The following is a 17,500-nucleotide window of genomic DNA, read 5'->3' on the forward strand; positions in this document are numbered from 1 at the left end:
AAAATTTCGTATAGCGGTGTCACGATTTTTAAACAGTAAACAAATAATAATTCACTATAACCACATATTAAAAAGATATAATTCGAGTTATTTTTATAAAACATAACTCAAGTATATTACTAGATATAACTTTTTATTTTTTAAAATGTATTCAACATAACCTCATTATACTTTTTTTCTATATAGAACGCCAAATAGTCACACAAAAATTCACATAAAGTAGCCGAACAACGTATAATACAAGCCAGATAATTTATTGTTGCATAAAATTTGCAAATGTGGCTCTTGATCCATTGGTTTAGGGTAATGTAAATGCCTAAAAGGTCAATAGTTCAAACCTCGACATATTTTTTATTTCTAGACGAGGCACAAAAAATTTAAAACAAAAATGAAGCTACACAATTCAAACTTGTGACATCTTTAAGAAAATTGAAGTGCCTAACAAGATGAGCTACACAATTGTTCTTGTCAAGTGGTGCTATTTTCTTATATTTATCCTCATTTTTCATGTTAGATTTTAATTATATATACTTATTTAGTAAAAAAATTCGACCACGCACTGTCAGGCTAAGGTATGGTCCGCCCCTGATTAACATGTCTAAAATGTACTGTCTAATCTCCACTCTTCACCAGAAAACGTTTTATGCAGCCAAAATGTAGTTATAGCAAGTAAATAATATTTTCTGAAGTTGGTGCTGATGAGATAATTGGTATCCGAATGTTACATTTGGAACTGCATTATGCTCACTTGGTCGTCAATTTCATGGGGCGTCCTATTTGGTCTTCCCCATTTAACCTGTATTCATATTTTTAGAATTATTTAAAAATATAGATAACTTCAGGCCTCCTCCTCCTCCTCTTCTTCTTTGTTGTGAAAATAAAGGTGAGTATGAATTTATATGGTGCTTATGAGTATATTTTAAGGTGGTTTATGGTGTTTACAATAGGGAGCTGTTGTGGCGCTTTATTTTCACTACTGCTTAGAGTTTCTCCTCCCCCTCTTCTTCTTCTTCTTAATTGCAAATTGAGTTTGTTAGGTTTGTTGTTATTTTGATAAATTGATGATTGATGTTTGTTCTTGATGATATTTGGAGGTTATATTTTAAATTTGAGATCATTTGTAGTAGATTTAGGTGTTAAATCGTGTATTTGGATTGTTGATAAGAACAAGTTTCTGTTTTTAGACAATTTGCACTTCAGACCTATTTGGCCTTAAGTGCATAAAAACATTAGTTGCCTAAAACACGTGTAATTGAGAGAGTCATCATATCAGTGCCTTGGGGAAATGCCTACCTTCAGGAGAAGATTATCGAACGAGTTTCAGACCTGTCCTCTTCGCTTCCCAAGATATTTAGGGAAAGGGGCCTTGTCGGCCACCGCTTACTGACGATGGAACATATCGTCAATTAGCGGGTCCTTGCCTTGGACTTAGTTGGAAAGGTAGGTGTTCGGCACTTCAGACCTATTTGACCTTAAGCATTTGAAGTGCAATTTTTTCTCTTCAGACCTATTTAGCCTTAAGTGCATGAAAATATTTGTTGCACTTCAGACCTATTTGCCTTAAGTGAATAAAAATATTTGTTGCACTTCAGACCTATTTGGCTTTAAGTGCAATTTTTGCACTTTAGACATAATTGGCTTTAAGTGCATTGCACTTCAGACTAAATTTTTTTTCAACTTCAAACCCGATAAATCTAAAGTTGATCCTAAAGCGAATAGACTTGTAAATGTTTTTGCAAAGTGAATATACCTTCAATTGTGACCCCAAAAACTAAGTATAATGGGGCTGAAAATGCGCTGATTTGAGCCCATTATGAAGGAAATTTCTTGTTTTGCAATACCTTTCTTAGGTAAAATCTCCGCATTCTTGGATAGTTATTGGGCTAAATAGTAACCCCTAAAGAAAGCGCTTTAATATTTTCTAACGCAATTCTTTCGTTTTTTTGAAACAGAACCACGAAGCATATACATAGGCACAAATCTACAAAGCAAATTATTAAGCCATGTTTGGTTCCAGAGGAACAGATTGATTTAGCTATTATGGACAGCTCAATTACTTTACTTCCCTGTGTCGCAGAAACGAAATTCGGACACGAGAGTTAGAATATTGGGAAATCTTATGAAAATGTACCAAAAAGACACTATTTATCAACAACTAGCCATTTTAGTTATGCTACCAAATAACCAAAAAAAATTACCAATGATATAAGAGGCAAAAGAAAATGATTTTTCTCTGTGGGTATCGTTGTGATTCATTGAAAACACATAAATGAAGTAATATACAAAATTTGACGAAGTTCGAAGGTGAATTAGATTGGTTTGCAATCAAAATTCATTATTGATGATATACAATATTAGAAGAATTAGGCATGAAGAATTTTTTTCTTTAAATGGGTGTGGTTGGAATACGTTAAAACATATAGATGAGGCAATATATAAAATTTGAGCAAGATTGAAGGTGATTCGGACTGATTTTGGTATCAAAATTCGTTGTTAAAATTGAGTTAAAAAATTCTTTTGGGACACATATATCATACATGTATCATGCATGTATCTCACATACATGTATGCATGAATATACATGTGATACATATTTGATACAAATATGATATATATGTGATATACAAATGATATCCAATGTCACACACACATCACCTTCTACTTCGAATTTTTAATTCAAACCGCCTCAAAACTCTATAATATCATCCCAAAACTGAGATTCAAACTCCTTAAGATGTACCCAATCTATTCCAATAACAATCACTAAAAAGAAAGCAAAAATTTGACTTTTAATTTTTATTTTTTATACTAATTTGCTAATATTGATAGCATTTAGCTAATATTAATAATATTTTATGAATTGACCAATTTTTGTAATAAGTTGATTATGGGAGGACATACTGGTAGTTTCCCTAAAACATTTAATTCTTTTGCGTGAATTTAGGCATCATTTTTCTTAAATATTTTAGAAACAAAAAATTGCATGTTAGGAAACTATATAAAGTAACAAATCACATCTTAAAATCTTGATATAACAAAAAATGTTTAACTTTTGAACTACTCAAAATAATGGCACTCTCAGAGTCTCGTTATATTTTGTGGGTTTTGGTTTCTCCACCTATCTTTCTCATGAGATTACGTCGGATGAACTTTTTTAAGACTACAATTTACAATTTGACCTCGTTAATAAAAGATTTGAGAGAATAGCTTTATCCTAGAATTTTAAAGTTCGCTGCCAAATTTTGAAGCACGCTGCCAGAATTTTCATGTAACGACACAACTGGTTTTTTTGAGTTCTGGTGTTCCGTTTTATAATTAAAGACCCTGAGTAGGTTCATATGATATTTCATGACGTACATGTATGATTGGTTCGGGTCCTTGGAGGTTCAGGAGCGATTTGGGACACTTATAGCCTGTTTGACCAAGCTGCAAAAATCAGCTTATTTTGAGATGTGCTTTTTCTCAAAAGTGTTTTTCTCAAAACTACTTTTGGTAAGAAGCAGTTTGCATTTGGTAATTAATTTGAAAAGCACTTCTGAGCAGCATTTAGTGTTTGGCCAAGTTTTTAAAAGTGTATTTTCTTAAAAGTGCTTTTGGAGAGAAGCTACTTTTTTCTGCTTCTTCAAAAGTGCTTCTGCTACTCCTCAAAAGCACTTTTTTTATTCCAAAAGCTTTGCCAAACACTTTAACTTTGAAAAAGTACTTTAAAAAAAAGTGCTTCTAGGATTGGAGAAGCTTGGCCAAACATGCTATTAGTTCCTAACTAGAGGCTTAAAGTTAAGAGAGTTAATCAAAGTCAATTTGGTAGACGAACTCGAAATCATGATTTGAAAGTTCCTATAGGTTTGTATGATAAGTTTAAACTAGAACATATATTCGGTTTAGCACCCTAGGGGCTCGTTTGCAAATCGGCACTATTGCATGACAATTAGAGTTTAAGGTTCATAATCTTAACTTGAGAATTGACTTTGTGTTGCAGCATTTTTATTTGTGTTTGGAACCTTTGAAAAAGTCCGTATGGGGTATTTAGACTTGTCGAAATGGTTTGGAGGGGACTCGATGGGCTCAAATGAGTTTCGGCGCGCTTAGAGAAAGTTCTTGAAAGATTTGAAGTGTTGAAACGTAATTTTCTGCACTTGACATAATTTCACAAGAAAGCTTATCACAATTTATAAAAGAATTTTGAGATGATCCAAAACTAAAAGTTATATCCCTTTGAATCTAGTTTCCGAAATTTAAACCGTTTATTATTCTGATATCTATATGAAAATTTATGACTATTTTAGTAAAAGAAGGACAATACTGTTATTTCTGAAAATCTACACTAAAAATTTCTATACTCGTGTATATAACCCCATTTAGTACTTAGACGTTATTTTATTTGGGAGCTAGGGAGCTCGAATTGAGGTCGTTTTTGAAGCAATTTTGACCTAATACAATGGGTAAGTGGTTCTCACCCAAATTTATGATTATTACATAAATCTATAATTGGTTTTGCCTTAGAATCAAAGATTAAACAAGAAAAGACGGTTCTGTATTTGAAAATTAAGAAAGCATATTTTGAGGTTTTGAACATCGATTTGGAATCAGATTTAGAAACTAATAATATATTTGGACTCGTGAAATTATAGGTCAAGCGTGATCTGCCTTTTATTTTGAGATTTGACCATATGAGCATGGGTTGACTTTTGAGATTTTGTTAAATATTGAAGCTTTAGCATTTGGAATTAAGTTTTACAGCTTTATTTGACTTTCTTGAGTATTCTTTGGGCTAGTCAGGCTCGTGTGATGAATTTTGAAGCTAATGACAGATTATGAAGAATTGAGCTATCCCAATATAAGGTAAGTATCTAGCTTAACCTCGACTTGAGGAATTTATTTTAAAAAATGGACTAATATGCTAAATGATACGTACTTGGAGGTAACACATATGCGAGGTAACGAGCATACATGCAGATACCGAGGTTAAACCATGTTTTGTGATCGATTTTAGGCTTCTCTATGCCTTATTTTAATATATGTTCTACTTGTGACATGCTTTACCTATTTGTATGAAACTTGATATTATTACTCGTGCTAGAGATAATGTATAGGATTTTGATATTTTATTTGGGCAAGATGGGTTAAACGTATATTGGATTACATGTTATAGTTGTGGTCATATATTACGCATATGCATATACCATGCATATCGAGTATTTATTGTCATATGCATTGCATCATGCATGTGAATTTCTTATGTATATGCTTAGTGAGGATGATGGTGATATTGACATGATGAGTATTTTCGTGCGGATTAATATATATATGCATATTGAGGACGAGAAGTTATTGACACGGCGAGTGTTTTCATGCGGATTAATAATTAGTTGTAGAGCTATTATGCTCGGATATGGCACATGGATTGGATTCATTCCTCCGGAATCACGTGATTACCCATGTTTTACCTTAGGCCCTGTATACGTAGGTTGTGAGAAATCAACGAGTTTTTGGTTTAATATGAGATACGCGTATTCATGCATTTTTAAATGTAGCTTTCATGCATATCATTCTCATATACTACTTGATGCATTTTACATATGCATGAGAGTTATTAAGAGGTTGTTAGGCACTTGGAGGGTGTCGTTTGATGTAAAAATTGAGTCTTTATCATGTATTCTAGACTCATGTAGAAGCATTCAAATAAATGCTGCTTGATACATAAATTCTTTATATGCGAATTTGGTGCATTGATATATGCTTTTAATCATGTTATCAGAGAAAATAAACTTCTAATTTTTTACTTTGCATGTGCACCTTATTATTCATACTTGTTGCTTCTTGGTTGTTTTTTCTACTTTTTTATATGCTTATGTACCGCACAAGTTATATAAAGTGAGTATTTTTTTTACTAAACTTCGCCATTATTTCGTTGAGATTAGTCTTGATACTTATTGAATATATAGGATCAGTAGTACTCATACTACTTCTGTATCTTACATGCATATTTTGGAGCTAAGCTGTTACGGAGTTCGAAGGTAAGCATTAAAGACATCAGTGTTCCGGATATTAGTTATTAATTTTGTTCATGTTAGTTTAGAACTTTTATTGGTGTTTATGTATATTCTAACAGATAATGCATTTTCTTTACACAAGTATTGTGTTTCATTTCTTAGTTGCTTATGACTTTTGATGCCAATTCTTGGAGTAGTTGTATTAAATTTCGCATTCTTATTTCATTATTTATTATATGTATTGTCTTGTATATTGGTTAGTTTGCCTGACGGGTTGGATTAGGTGCCATAACGGCTTGGTAATTTGGACTGTGATATTTCAATTCTGACAATGTGCTTCAAAATTGTGGCGCCGCACTTTAAAATTCAGCTATGTATTTCAAGATTCGGGCAACAATCTTTCAATTCTGACAACAGGGCTAATTTTTTATTTTTAACATGAAGAAAATATAAACGGTGGCACTTTTTGCAAATATCCCAATCTTTCCTCTTTATAGGCCGAAACTACAAATAAAGGTATGGGCCTCAATTTCGAACTTTTTGATGGGAAATTGACGTGTACATACCACAATAATTGGTAAAAATTGTACGGGGCATCTTATTTGGTCGCCCCCATTTAACCTATACTCATTTTTTTTAAAAATTTTAACTTGTACACTTTTTAAACAACTTCAGCTCCCTTTCTCCTCCCCCTTCTCCTCCTCCGTTTTCTTCTTCTTCTTCTTCTTCTTCTTCTTCTTCTTCTTCTTCTTCTGCTGCTGCTGCTGTTGGTGCTGCTATGAAACTTCAGTTCATGGGATGATTGCCATAAGTATGTTTATCAGATTATTTAAAAATAAAGTATAAATAATTATGCAAGTTATTAGACAATAATTTGTGAGTATTTCCACGTACAGGAAGTTTAAGGTCACAATTAGTGATTCTTTTCATGATAATTCTGTTCTTTTCACGTTTATTTGTTTCCAAAATTTTATGATTTAGATACTGTTGGCAATCTGATTATTTTATAGTAGTCTGATTATAACAAAACTAATGAATCCAGGACAAAGAACTTCAGCTTATTTAGTGCTGAAGTTTTTACAAATGAACTAAATAACTTCAGCATCTTCTACTGAAGTTTTTGAACAAGCTTTATGACAAACTAATGAATCCAGGACAAAAAAACTTCAGCTTATTTAGTGCTGAAGTTTTTACAAATGAACTAAATAACTTCAGCATCTTCTGCTGAAGTTTTTGTAAAAGCTTATCCGGGACAAAAAAAACTTCAGCTTATTTAGTGCTGAAGTTCTTATAAATGAACTAAATAACTTCAGCATCTTCTGTTAAAGTTTTTGAAAAAGCTTAATGACAAAACTAATGAATCCAGGACAAAAAAACTTCAGCTTATTTAGTGCAATTACAAACAAAAACTTCAGCAAATACAGAACAAAACTTCAGTTACTATGCTTAAGTTCAGCAATTACAAACAAAAAATTCAGCAAATAGAGAACAAAACTTCAGCTACTATGCTTAAGTTCAGCAATTACAAACAAAAACTTCAGCACACTTGGTTAAGCACACTTGCTACTTCAGGTCCGTGTACTAGAATGCTAAAGTTTTGCGTGATTGCCTTTGCTACTTCAGCCCCGTATGCTGAAGTTACGCGAAAAAGTGGGTACGCTTGCAATTTTTTTTGCAAAGCGGGCACAAGTTAAAACGTGACCCAAAAAGCGGGTATAGATGCAAATCCTGGAAAGATTTTAGCCCAGAATTAGACTTAGCAACTAAAGTCTAAAAAAAATGGGAGAATGACACAGTTACCCACAAAAATAAAATTATTTACCCTTGTCTACCCATTTATTTTTCTACCTATAAACTAATTATATTTCCTACCCATAGTAATTTTGGTGGGGAATTTTTTCTTTATTCTCCAATTCTTTTTTATTTCTATGCTTCTTCTTTTTTTTTCTTTTTTTTTCTTTTCTCCTTTTCTTTTTTCTCGTTTTCTTCTTATTTTTTTCTTTTTTCCTTTTCTAATTTCATTTAACTTTTTTTTTATATTCTTTTTCTCTTCATAATCTAATTTTATTTACTGTTTTCACTATTTTTTATTATTCTTTTTTTTATATTATTACTAAGAAAAATTAAATTGTGTACCAATTGAATGTAGCTAATACAATCAAAAAATATTAACTAACATATGATACCAGTATAGTATATAGCTATACTAACAGGGTATACAATTGTACGCAAAGAGTTAATTTTTTTTTCTTGTTTTGAGTTTCAAAATAACCACAAACTCAACAAACCCAATTTATGAGTTTCAAAGCTTCAAGGTCCTCCAATGGCATATCAATGTTTTGTAAAAGTTAGAAGTCTTGGAATTCAAGTCATAGAATAAATCAAAACGAAAAAGAAATTTAAATTTTTAATTTGCCCCTCGCGCTGGGTAAAAGCTTAAAGCAAATTAAAAGGGAAACAACAACAACAACAACTACCCAGTAAAATCTCACAAAGTGGGGTCTGGGGAGGGTAATGTGTACGCAGAACTTACCCCTACCCCGATAGGGCAGAGAGGCTGTTTCCGATAGACCCTCGGCTCAGAAAGACGGAAATGAAAAAAAATAAGAAAAGACAATTCATTAGTAACTCCAGTAGAAACCGTAATAGTAACAGAAGCATAACAACCAAAAGATAAATGACATGCAATAACAGTAACCAGTATCTAAGGCCCGGGGCTAAGATAAACAACAAGGATAGTGTGGACTCAACATAAACTGCAAGCCATCTAAGATCAACCATAATCCAACCCCGCCTCACCCGGGTGTAAAGTAAGGAAAGCTCTACTACTCCCTAACCTACAACCCTAATGCTTGACCTCCAGACCTTCCTATCAAGGGTCATGTCCTCGGAAAGCTGCAGTCGTACCATGTCCTGCTTGATCACCTCTCCCCAGTACTTCTTAGGCCTCTCTCTACCTCTTCTCGTACCCACCACGGCCAAACGCTCACACCTCCTCACCGAAGCATCAAGGCTTCTCCTCCGCACGTGCCCGAACCATCTGAGCCTCGCTTCCCGCATCTTGTCATCCACAGGGGCCACGCCCACCTTCTTCAGAATATCTTCATTCCTAATCTTGTCTATCCTAGTGTGCCCGCACATCTACCTCAGCATCCTCATCTCTGCTACCTTCATCCTTTGGATATGGGAGTTCTTAACCGGCCAACACTCTACCCCATACAACATGGCCGGTCTAACCACAGCTCTATAAAACTTACCTTTGAGTATCGGTGGCATTTTCTTGTCACACAAGACTCCAGATGCAAGCCTCCATTTCATCCAGCCCGCCCTATACGGTGAGTGCCGTCCTCGTCGATCTCTCCGTTCCCCTGAATCATCGACCCAAGGTACTTGAAGCTATCCCTCTTGGGGATGACCTATGATCCAAGCCTCGTGTCCCTGCCTACTTTCCTCGACTCAACGCTAAACTTGCACTCTAGGTACTCTGTCTTAGACCTGCTCAATTTGAAACCCTTAGACTCGAGGGTCTGTCTCCAAACCTCCAACCTCTCGTTAATACCGACTCTCGTCTCATCAATTAGAACTATGTCATCAGCAAATAACATACACCATGGCACATCCTCTTGAATATGGTGTGTTAGTGCATCCATCACCAAGGCAAATAAGAATGGGCTAAGCGCAGAGCCTTGGTGTAATCCCATAACAACTGGGAAATGCTCCGAGTCGCTCCCATAGTCCTAACCTTAGTCTTAGCTCCATCATACATGTCCTTCATCGCTCTTATGTAGGCTACCGGCACGCCCTTTGCCTCAAGACATCTCCAGAGCACCTCCCTAGGGACCTTGTCATACGCTTTCTCCAAGTCAATAAACACCATGTGCAGATCCTTCTTCTTATCCCTGTATTGTTCCACCAACCTCCTAATAAGATTGATAGCTTCTGTAGTGGAGCGACCCGGCATGAACCCAAACTGATTGTCGGATATAGACGTCGTCTTCCTCACCCTCACCTCCACCACCCTCTCCCAGACTTTCATGGTATGGCTAAGTAACTTGATACCCCTATAATTGTTACAACACTGGATATCACCTTTGTTCTTGTACAACGGTACCATTGTACTCGACATCCACTCCTCCGGCATCCTCTTCGTCCTAAAAATTACATTGAACAACCCAGTCAGCCACTCCAATCCTGCTCTACCCACACACTTCCAAAACTCAACCGGCATTTTGTCTGGCCCGGTCGCTCTACCCCTACTCATCTTATGCAAAGCCCGTACGAGCTCCTCCACCTTAATGCGCCTGCAATACCTAAAATCTCGGAGACTCTCTGAATGCCCCAAATCCCCTAGCACTATATCCCGGTCCCCCTCCTCGTTTAGAAGACCATAGAAGTACGTCTGCCATCTCTGCTTAATCTGGGACTCTCCCATCAATACTCTACCGTCCTCGTCTTTGATGCACCTTACTTGGTCCAGATCCCGGGCCTTCCTCTCCCTCGCTTTAGCCAGCCGAAACAACTTCCTGTCCCCACCTTTCTCCCCCAATTCCTCATATAGACGACCAAATGCTGCATTCTTAGCCTCCGTGACCGACAGCTTTGCCTCCTTCCTCGCCACCTTGTACCTCTCTCTATTCGCTCTCCTCACCTCCTCGCTTGTGCTCCCTGCCAACTTCGTGTACGCTACCTTCTTCGCCTCCACTTTACCTTGGACTACGTCGTTCCACCACCAGTTGCCTTGGTGCCTGCCAGAAAAACCCTTCGATATCCCTAACACCTCTCTCGCCGCCTCCCTCACGTAGCTCGCCGTCGTTGACCACATAGTGCTCGCGTCTCCACTACTCATCCAAGCTCCCATAGCGGATAACCTCCCCTCCAACTCCTGGGCTTTATCCTTGGTTAAAGCTCCCCATCTAATCCTCGGTCGGCCACGAGCATGCCTCCTCTTCCTCTTCATCATGATGCCGATGTCCATCACTAAGAGCCTATGCTGAGTCGCGAGGGTCTCTCCCGGGATAACCTTGCAATCCTTGCACAACCTTTTATCACACCTTCTGAGGAGAAGGTAATCAATCTAGGTCTTCACCGCCAAACTTTGGAAAGTAACCAGATGCTCCTTCCTATTCGGATAAGTCGAGTTCGCAATCACCAGGTCGAAAGCCTTAGCGGAGTCTAACAGCGAAGTACCTCCTCCGTTCCTATCCCCAAGGTCAAAGCCACCATGCACCTCGCCATAACTACTAGCAGCCGACCCAATATGGCTATTAAAATCCCCTCCAATAAATAACCTTTCAGTAGGTGGAATACTACGCACAATCTCGTCCAAAGCCTCCCAAAAGCGCCTCTTAACCTCCTCATCCAAGCCTGCTTGCGGCGCGTAAGCGCTAACGACATTGAGGGTGCACTCACCAATCACCAACTTAATAAATATTAGCCTATCATTCACTCGCCTAACCTCAACGACAGACTCTCTAAGATCCCTATCCACCAAGATACCCACTCCATTCTTACCCCTCGCGACTTCAGAGTACCACAACTTATACCCGTTCGCATTCCTCGCCTTCGACCCTGCCCACCTAGTCTCCTGGACACAAGCTACATTAACTTTCCTCTTCTGGAGAATCTTCGCCAACTCAATAGACTTACCCGTCAGTGTGCCTATGTTCCACGACCCGATCCTCAATCTACAAGCTCCCTCTTTCCCCTTACCCTCCTTGCCTCCCGTCCATCCACTGACCCCCTCCCCACCTCCCTTCTCACCCCTGGCACCCCTCGAGGACATGACCTTACTCTACCATCCCAGACCACAGCCACTATACCTACGACAAACTCCGAAAAACACTAACACAGACCCAAACTAGAAAATAACAGGTAGCAACTATAAGTACTCTAATAATATGCTTAGAGTGATGCTAACTAAATAGCCACAATTTAACTAACATAAAGAAAGAGACAAGAAAGCGGGAGGTACCAACTCCCGATGGAAAGAACCTGGAAATATGACTTGATGCACTCGAGGTCACAGAAATCTGTCGTGCGTCCTCCCAACTCCCGCCAACCTATGCACACACTAGCCGGTGATGCTCCGCTTTACTCGCCCGTACGCCTCGCGCTTGCCTGGGCAGCCGCAACTATTTCCCTGAAAAATCACACACAACCACCACGAAACCAATAGGGAGGGGGGCTGTCAACCTGTCGCAGGGGTGGACCTGGACAGAGTCGAAAAGGGAGGGACAACAATGGGGGGTCGCCGGACAGAGGTCGCCGGCGAGGCTGCAAGGGTTTCGGAACTGAAATTTGGGCTCAAGAAAGGTTGGGGAAAATGATCAGCAGGGAAAGAGACGGGTTCAAGGGGATAAGATAGTAGAAGGGAGTGAGGAGAAGAGAAGAAAGACAGAGGAGAGGCGCATGGAGGTCGCCGGCCAGAAATTCCGGCGTTGAAACAGAGAAAAGAGAGAAAAGGGGTGGAGAAGAGAGAGGAGGGGAGGAGGAGAGGGGGAAGAGGGAGAAGAGCGGGAGAGAGAGGGAGGATGACTTACCTGAGGTTGCCGGCGCCGGAAAATCAGAAGGCAGAAGAGAGAGCACTAGCATGGAGAGAGAAACTTGAAGAGAGAGAAAGAGCCGTTGCTTCTTCCAAATTAAAAGGGAAAACGCAAGTGAATTTACGGGTAATAAGTATACTATTATGGTATATTATATACTATTACAGCATACTGTTACAGTATATTGCATATTATTACAGTATACTATAATAATATATTGTGTACTATAATAGTATATTGTTGCGGTATAACTATATACTCCTATAGTATATTGTATACTGTAGCGGTATACTGTTAGGTAACTGTGATCTTCTTCGATTATTACAATATACTGTTGCAGTATATTGTAAACTATAATAGTATACTGTTGCAGTATAGCTATATATTCCTACAGCATATTGTATACCATAGCGATATACTATTGGGTAGCTGTGTTCTTCTTCGACAACAAATGAGGGTTTAGAAAGAAAGCCCAAAATATTAGCAAAAGAAAAGAAAGAAGTAAAAAATGAGGCAACAGATCTTGCCCTAGTTGCAAGAGAGTCAAGGGCCAAGGCATGAGCAAGAGCTAGGGAAAGAACAATCAAGAAAATGAGGAGCAGAATTGAAACTACCCAGATGTCAACTTCTCAGATAATCAGATCTAATTTCATTTTGAAGAAGGTTATAAGGGAAATAGAAGAATAATTTTATAAGAACAAATTACAAGTAAGTCAAGAAGTAGCAAACAGGGAAATAATTCAAGGATCTGGAGTTACTAAAATTAAGACCAAGCCTTCTTTAATCTTGGGTTTTCACCCAAATTTCTCTGTTCCTATAGAGTCATCAACTACCTACTATGGTAGCTCTTCTTTCAACACTAAGAATTTGGACGAGGGCACAACTTCAGGTTACGAATTAATGCTTATCTTAAAGATCTGCTAGTTTAAGTCATAAATGCTGTCAATATAGCTATATACTCGTACAACCCTTTATTGCGGTTGGTGAGGCAGTGCGAATAGAATAAATGAATAACAGACCGGGTAAATAGTTTGGGCCGCATGGGTAGGAGAAGTAAATAATTTGGGCCTGAGCATTAAAGGGTAAATAGTTTGGAATTAATGGGTATAAAGTAAGATTTTCCTAAAAAATAGCAATGAATAGCCCAATCCTACCAAAAGAACTAAAAAAAATAGGAGAATCTGAATATTCAACTCCTAATTTCACGCTTGTTCTCTTTCATTCTTCCAAAAATAGTAAATAATCACCCAATGTTCAATACGAGTTTCTTTTGTTGTATATCACGTTAAATATCAGTATTCGTCACACAAGATTTTCATTGATATTATATACAAAATGTATATTACGTTGTATATTAGTGCATATCACCCGAGATTTTTATTGATATACATAGACGTGTATATCAATATGCATGATATATAGGAGATAAAACAGATATACGCTGATATACAAGATGATATACATGAATATATGTAGAAGATATACGAATGAAGTCTTTTTCAACCTCGAGTTTTCAATCTAAAAATTATTTATTCGCCTCAAATCATCTTCAAACAGCTCTTCGATATTCAAACTCCTTAAAACATTTCCGAGAAAACTCAACATTACCCAGTCGAAAGTTATACGATTTTCAGCACCAAAACTCTAAAATAATGTAACAAAATTAAAAATTATAACTTAAGAGAATGTTTATTGAATGATTATAATGAGAGAGTTTTAGGAGGAAAGATTAAAATGTTTGGGAAGAAAAAGAAAAAAATTATTTGAAGAGAGAGAGAGAGTCACGACCCGAAATCCCAACTACGAGAACGTGATGGCGCCTAACATCCACTTGCTAGGCAAGCCAACATTAGCTAAAGCACTAACCAATTTTAACAATTTAAAAGCAGAACATTAATAGTTTAAAACTGAAATACTCTGAAATACATGTGATAAATACAATCGTAATACAGTCTATACATATCCCAGAAATCTGGAGTCACAAATACATGAGCAACTAGAATATTACAAATATGGTCTGAAATGAAGTACAATATCTGAGATTAGATAAATAGTAAAAATAAACAGGATAGATGGGGACTTCAAGGCCTGCAAATGTCATACAGCTCTACCTCGAGTCTCCTGTATGAGTCGGATCCGAGCAATCTCCTCTAGGCGCCCGCTAGGACCAACACCGGGATCTGCACAAGAAGTGCAGAAGTGTAGTGTGAGTACAATCGATCTCATGTACTCAGTAAATATCGAGCCTAACCTCGATGAAGTAGTGACGAGGCTATGGCAAGATACTCACTATAAAACTGTACGAATAATAATGATAGACAACAGGAATATAAAGAAAACAAGTAAACTCGTAAGAACGAGACCCGAAGGTAAACTAACAGAGGGCCCTAATAATACCATCTCATAACCTCATATCACAGTACCGAAATAAAGCACTATAGCTACTTACAGTAACAACACACCATACTCTATTGCGGCGCGCAACTCGATCCCAACATTTATCACAATATTTGTTGCGACGTACAACCCGATCCCAATATCATTTCACAATATTTGTTGCGGCGTGCAACCCGTTCCCTTTATCAATTCATTTTAATACTGTTGCGGCGTGCAAAACGTTCCCAACAAAAACACATTAACATGAACAACTCAACACAATCAAATTCCATAAGCTCAACACAAAAGGAAATAAGGCGTATAGAACATCAATGAACTACAAGTACAAACGGAGAATAACCAATACCTCATAATCGCAAGCTTTGAAAATTCATTAATACAAGAATAGCTAAATGACTCCCACAATCGAACACAATATAATAAAGTGCAACAAGTAAGGTAAGGACAATAAAAGCAAGTACAGGCATGAAACAATTAAGATATGCAATTAATGCAGGTAACACTACTAGAAATCCGGTAAAAAGCGACCACAAAAAGCGACCAAGTTGGTCGCTTATAGGTCTAACAGCGACCAAAAAGCGACCAAACATGCCTGGTCGCAATATAGTTGGTCCCTTTATTTTAGGGACCAAAGTTGGTCGCTAATTAGCGACCAACTTTGGTCTCTAAGGTAAAGGACCAAATATTCCGGGTAAAGACTATAGCGACCAGCTTTGGTCGCTTTATTATTTTAATAATATAATTTTGGCGACCAAAGTTGGTCTCTAAATGATAAAAAACTTTTTATTTATTTATTATTAATCATAAAAAAGCGACCAACTTTGGTCTCTAATCCAAATATTATATTTTAAAATCTGGAAAATATAGACCAAGGTTGGTCGCTTTTTTATTATTTTTTTTAATTTTTTTAAAAAATAAGCGACCAACTTTGGTCGCTAATTTCAAGAATTTAATTTTTTTTTAAAAAAATAAGCGACCAAAGTTGGTCGCTGTATTTCCAGAATTTTTTTTTTTTTAATGGAATAGCGACCAAGGTTGGTCGCTTTTTGAGAATTCTGGGTAAAAAGCGACCAACTTTGGTCGCTATTGCCCAGAAAATTATTTTTTTTAATAGAAAAGCGACCAAAAAGAGACCAAAGTTGGTCGCTTTTCTGGGTATTATTTTGGCAGAAACTGCCTGTTTTGGCAGCTGCACCACCTGGCAGTCATATCAAATCCCTATTACAAGCAACAACAACAACAATACCAACAACAATACCAACAACAACACAACAACAACAACAACAACAACAACAAAAATACAAAAACAACATTAAAACCAACATTAAAACCAACAAAGTTTTATAGTTCAATAGAACTACCACATTAAGGGAACCAAACTAAGTTAACTCTTATTACAAGCCCATTCGAAAACCGATTCTATTTGTCTAGTTCAAAGTGTATAAAAGTCAATGAGTGTTGTATAATAAAGTCATCAACCCCTTCTACAAAATCCTCCCGCAATCCTAAATTTCAATTCATATCCATAAAAGTCCAATTCATATCCTAAAGGCTCAATTCATATCCTAAAAGTTCAATTCATACACAAAAATTTCAATTCATATCCTAAAGGTTCAATTCATATCTTAAAAGTTCAATTCATATACAAAAATTCAATTCATATCCTAAAGGTTCAAATCATACCCACAAAAGTTCAATTCATATCCTAAAATTTCAATTTATAAACTAAAATTCCAATACATAAACTAAAAGTCCAATTCATATCCTAAAGGTTCGATTCATATCCTAAAGGTTCAACTCATATCCACAAAAGTTCAATTCATATCCTAAAATTTCAATTTATAAACTAAAATTCCAATACATAAACTAAAAGTCCAATGCATATCCTAAAGGATCAACTCATATCCTAAATCTTCAATTCATATACAAAAATTTCAATTCATATCCTAAAGGTTCAACTCATATCCACAAAAGTTCAATTCATATCCTAAAACTTCAATTTGTAAACTAAAATTTCAATACATAATCAAAATTTTTTAATTCATATCCTAAAGGTTCAATTCATATCCTAAAGGTTCAACTCATACCCACAAAAGTTCAATTCATATCCTAAAATTTCAATTTATAAACTAAAATTCCAAAACATAAACTAAAAGTCCAATTCATATCCTAATTGTTCAATTCATATCATAAAGGTTCAACTCATATCCACAAAAGTTCAATTCATATCCTAAAACTTCAATTTATAAACTAAAATTCCAATACATAATCCAAAAATTTCAATTCATATCCTAAAGATTCAATTCATATCCTAAAGGTTCAACTCGTATCCACAGAAGTCCAATTCATATCCTAAAATTTCAATTTATAAACTAAAATTCCAATACATAAACTAAAGGTTCAACTTATATCCACAAAAGTTCAATTCATATCCTAAAACTTCAATTTATAAACAAAAATTCCAATACATACGCGGTTCAAATCATTTTATCAATATGAGTATCCTATATCGATAAAATATTTATTTTGAAACCACCTCTATATTAACATAGTGGTAGAAAGAGTACC

The 17,500-nt window shown here is 36.4% G+C and overlaps 1 protein-coding gene across 1 annotated transcript; it reads right to left on the reverse strand.

Annotated features, from left to right (window-relative positions):
- Positions 1–11,067: 11,067 nt before the first annotated feature.
- Positions 11,068–11,775, reverse strand: LOC109216888 (craniofacial development protein 2-like). The gene has a single exon (XM_019381107.1). The coding sequence runs from the start codon at positions 11,773–11,775 to the stop codon at positions 11,068–11,070; it is 708 nt and encodes a 235-aa protein (XP_019236652.1).
- Positions 11,776–17,500: the final 5,725 nt, after the last annotated feature.

The sequence above is a fragment of the Nicotiana attenuata genome, unplaced genomic scaffold (genome assembly GCF_001879085.1).
Source record: "Nicotiana attenuata strain UT unplaced genomic scaffold, NIATTr2, whole genome shotgun sequence".
In the NCBI taxonomy this organism is placed as follows: domain Eukaryota; kingdom Viridiplantae; phylum Streptophyta; class Magnoliopsida; order Solanales; family Solanaceae; genus Nicotiana; species Nicotiana attenuata.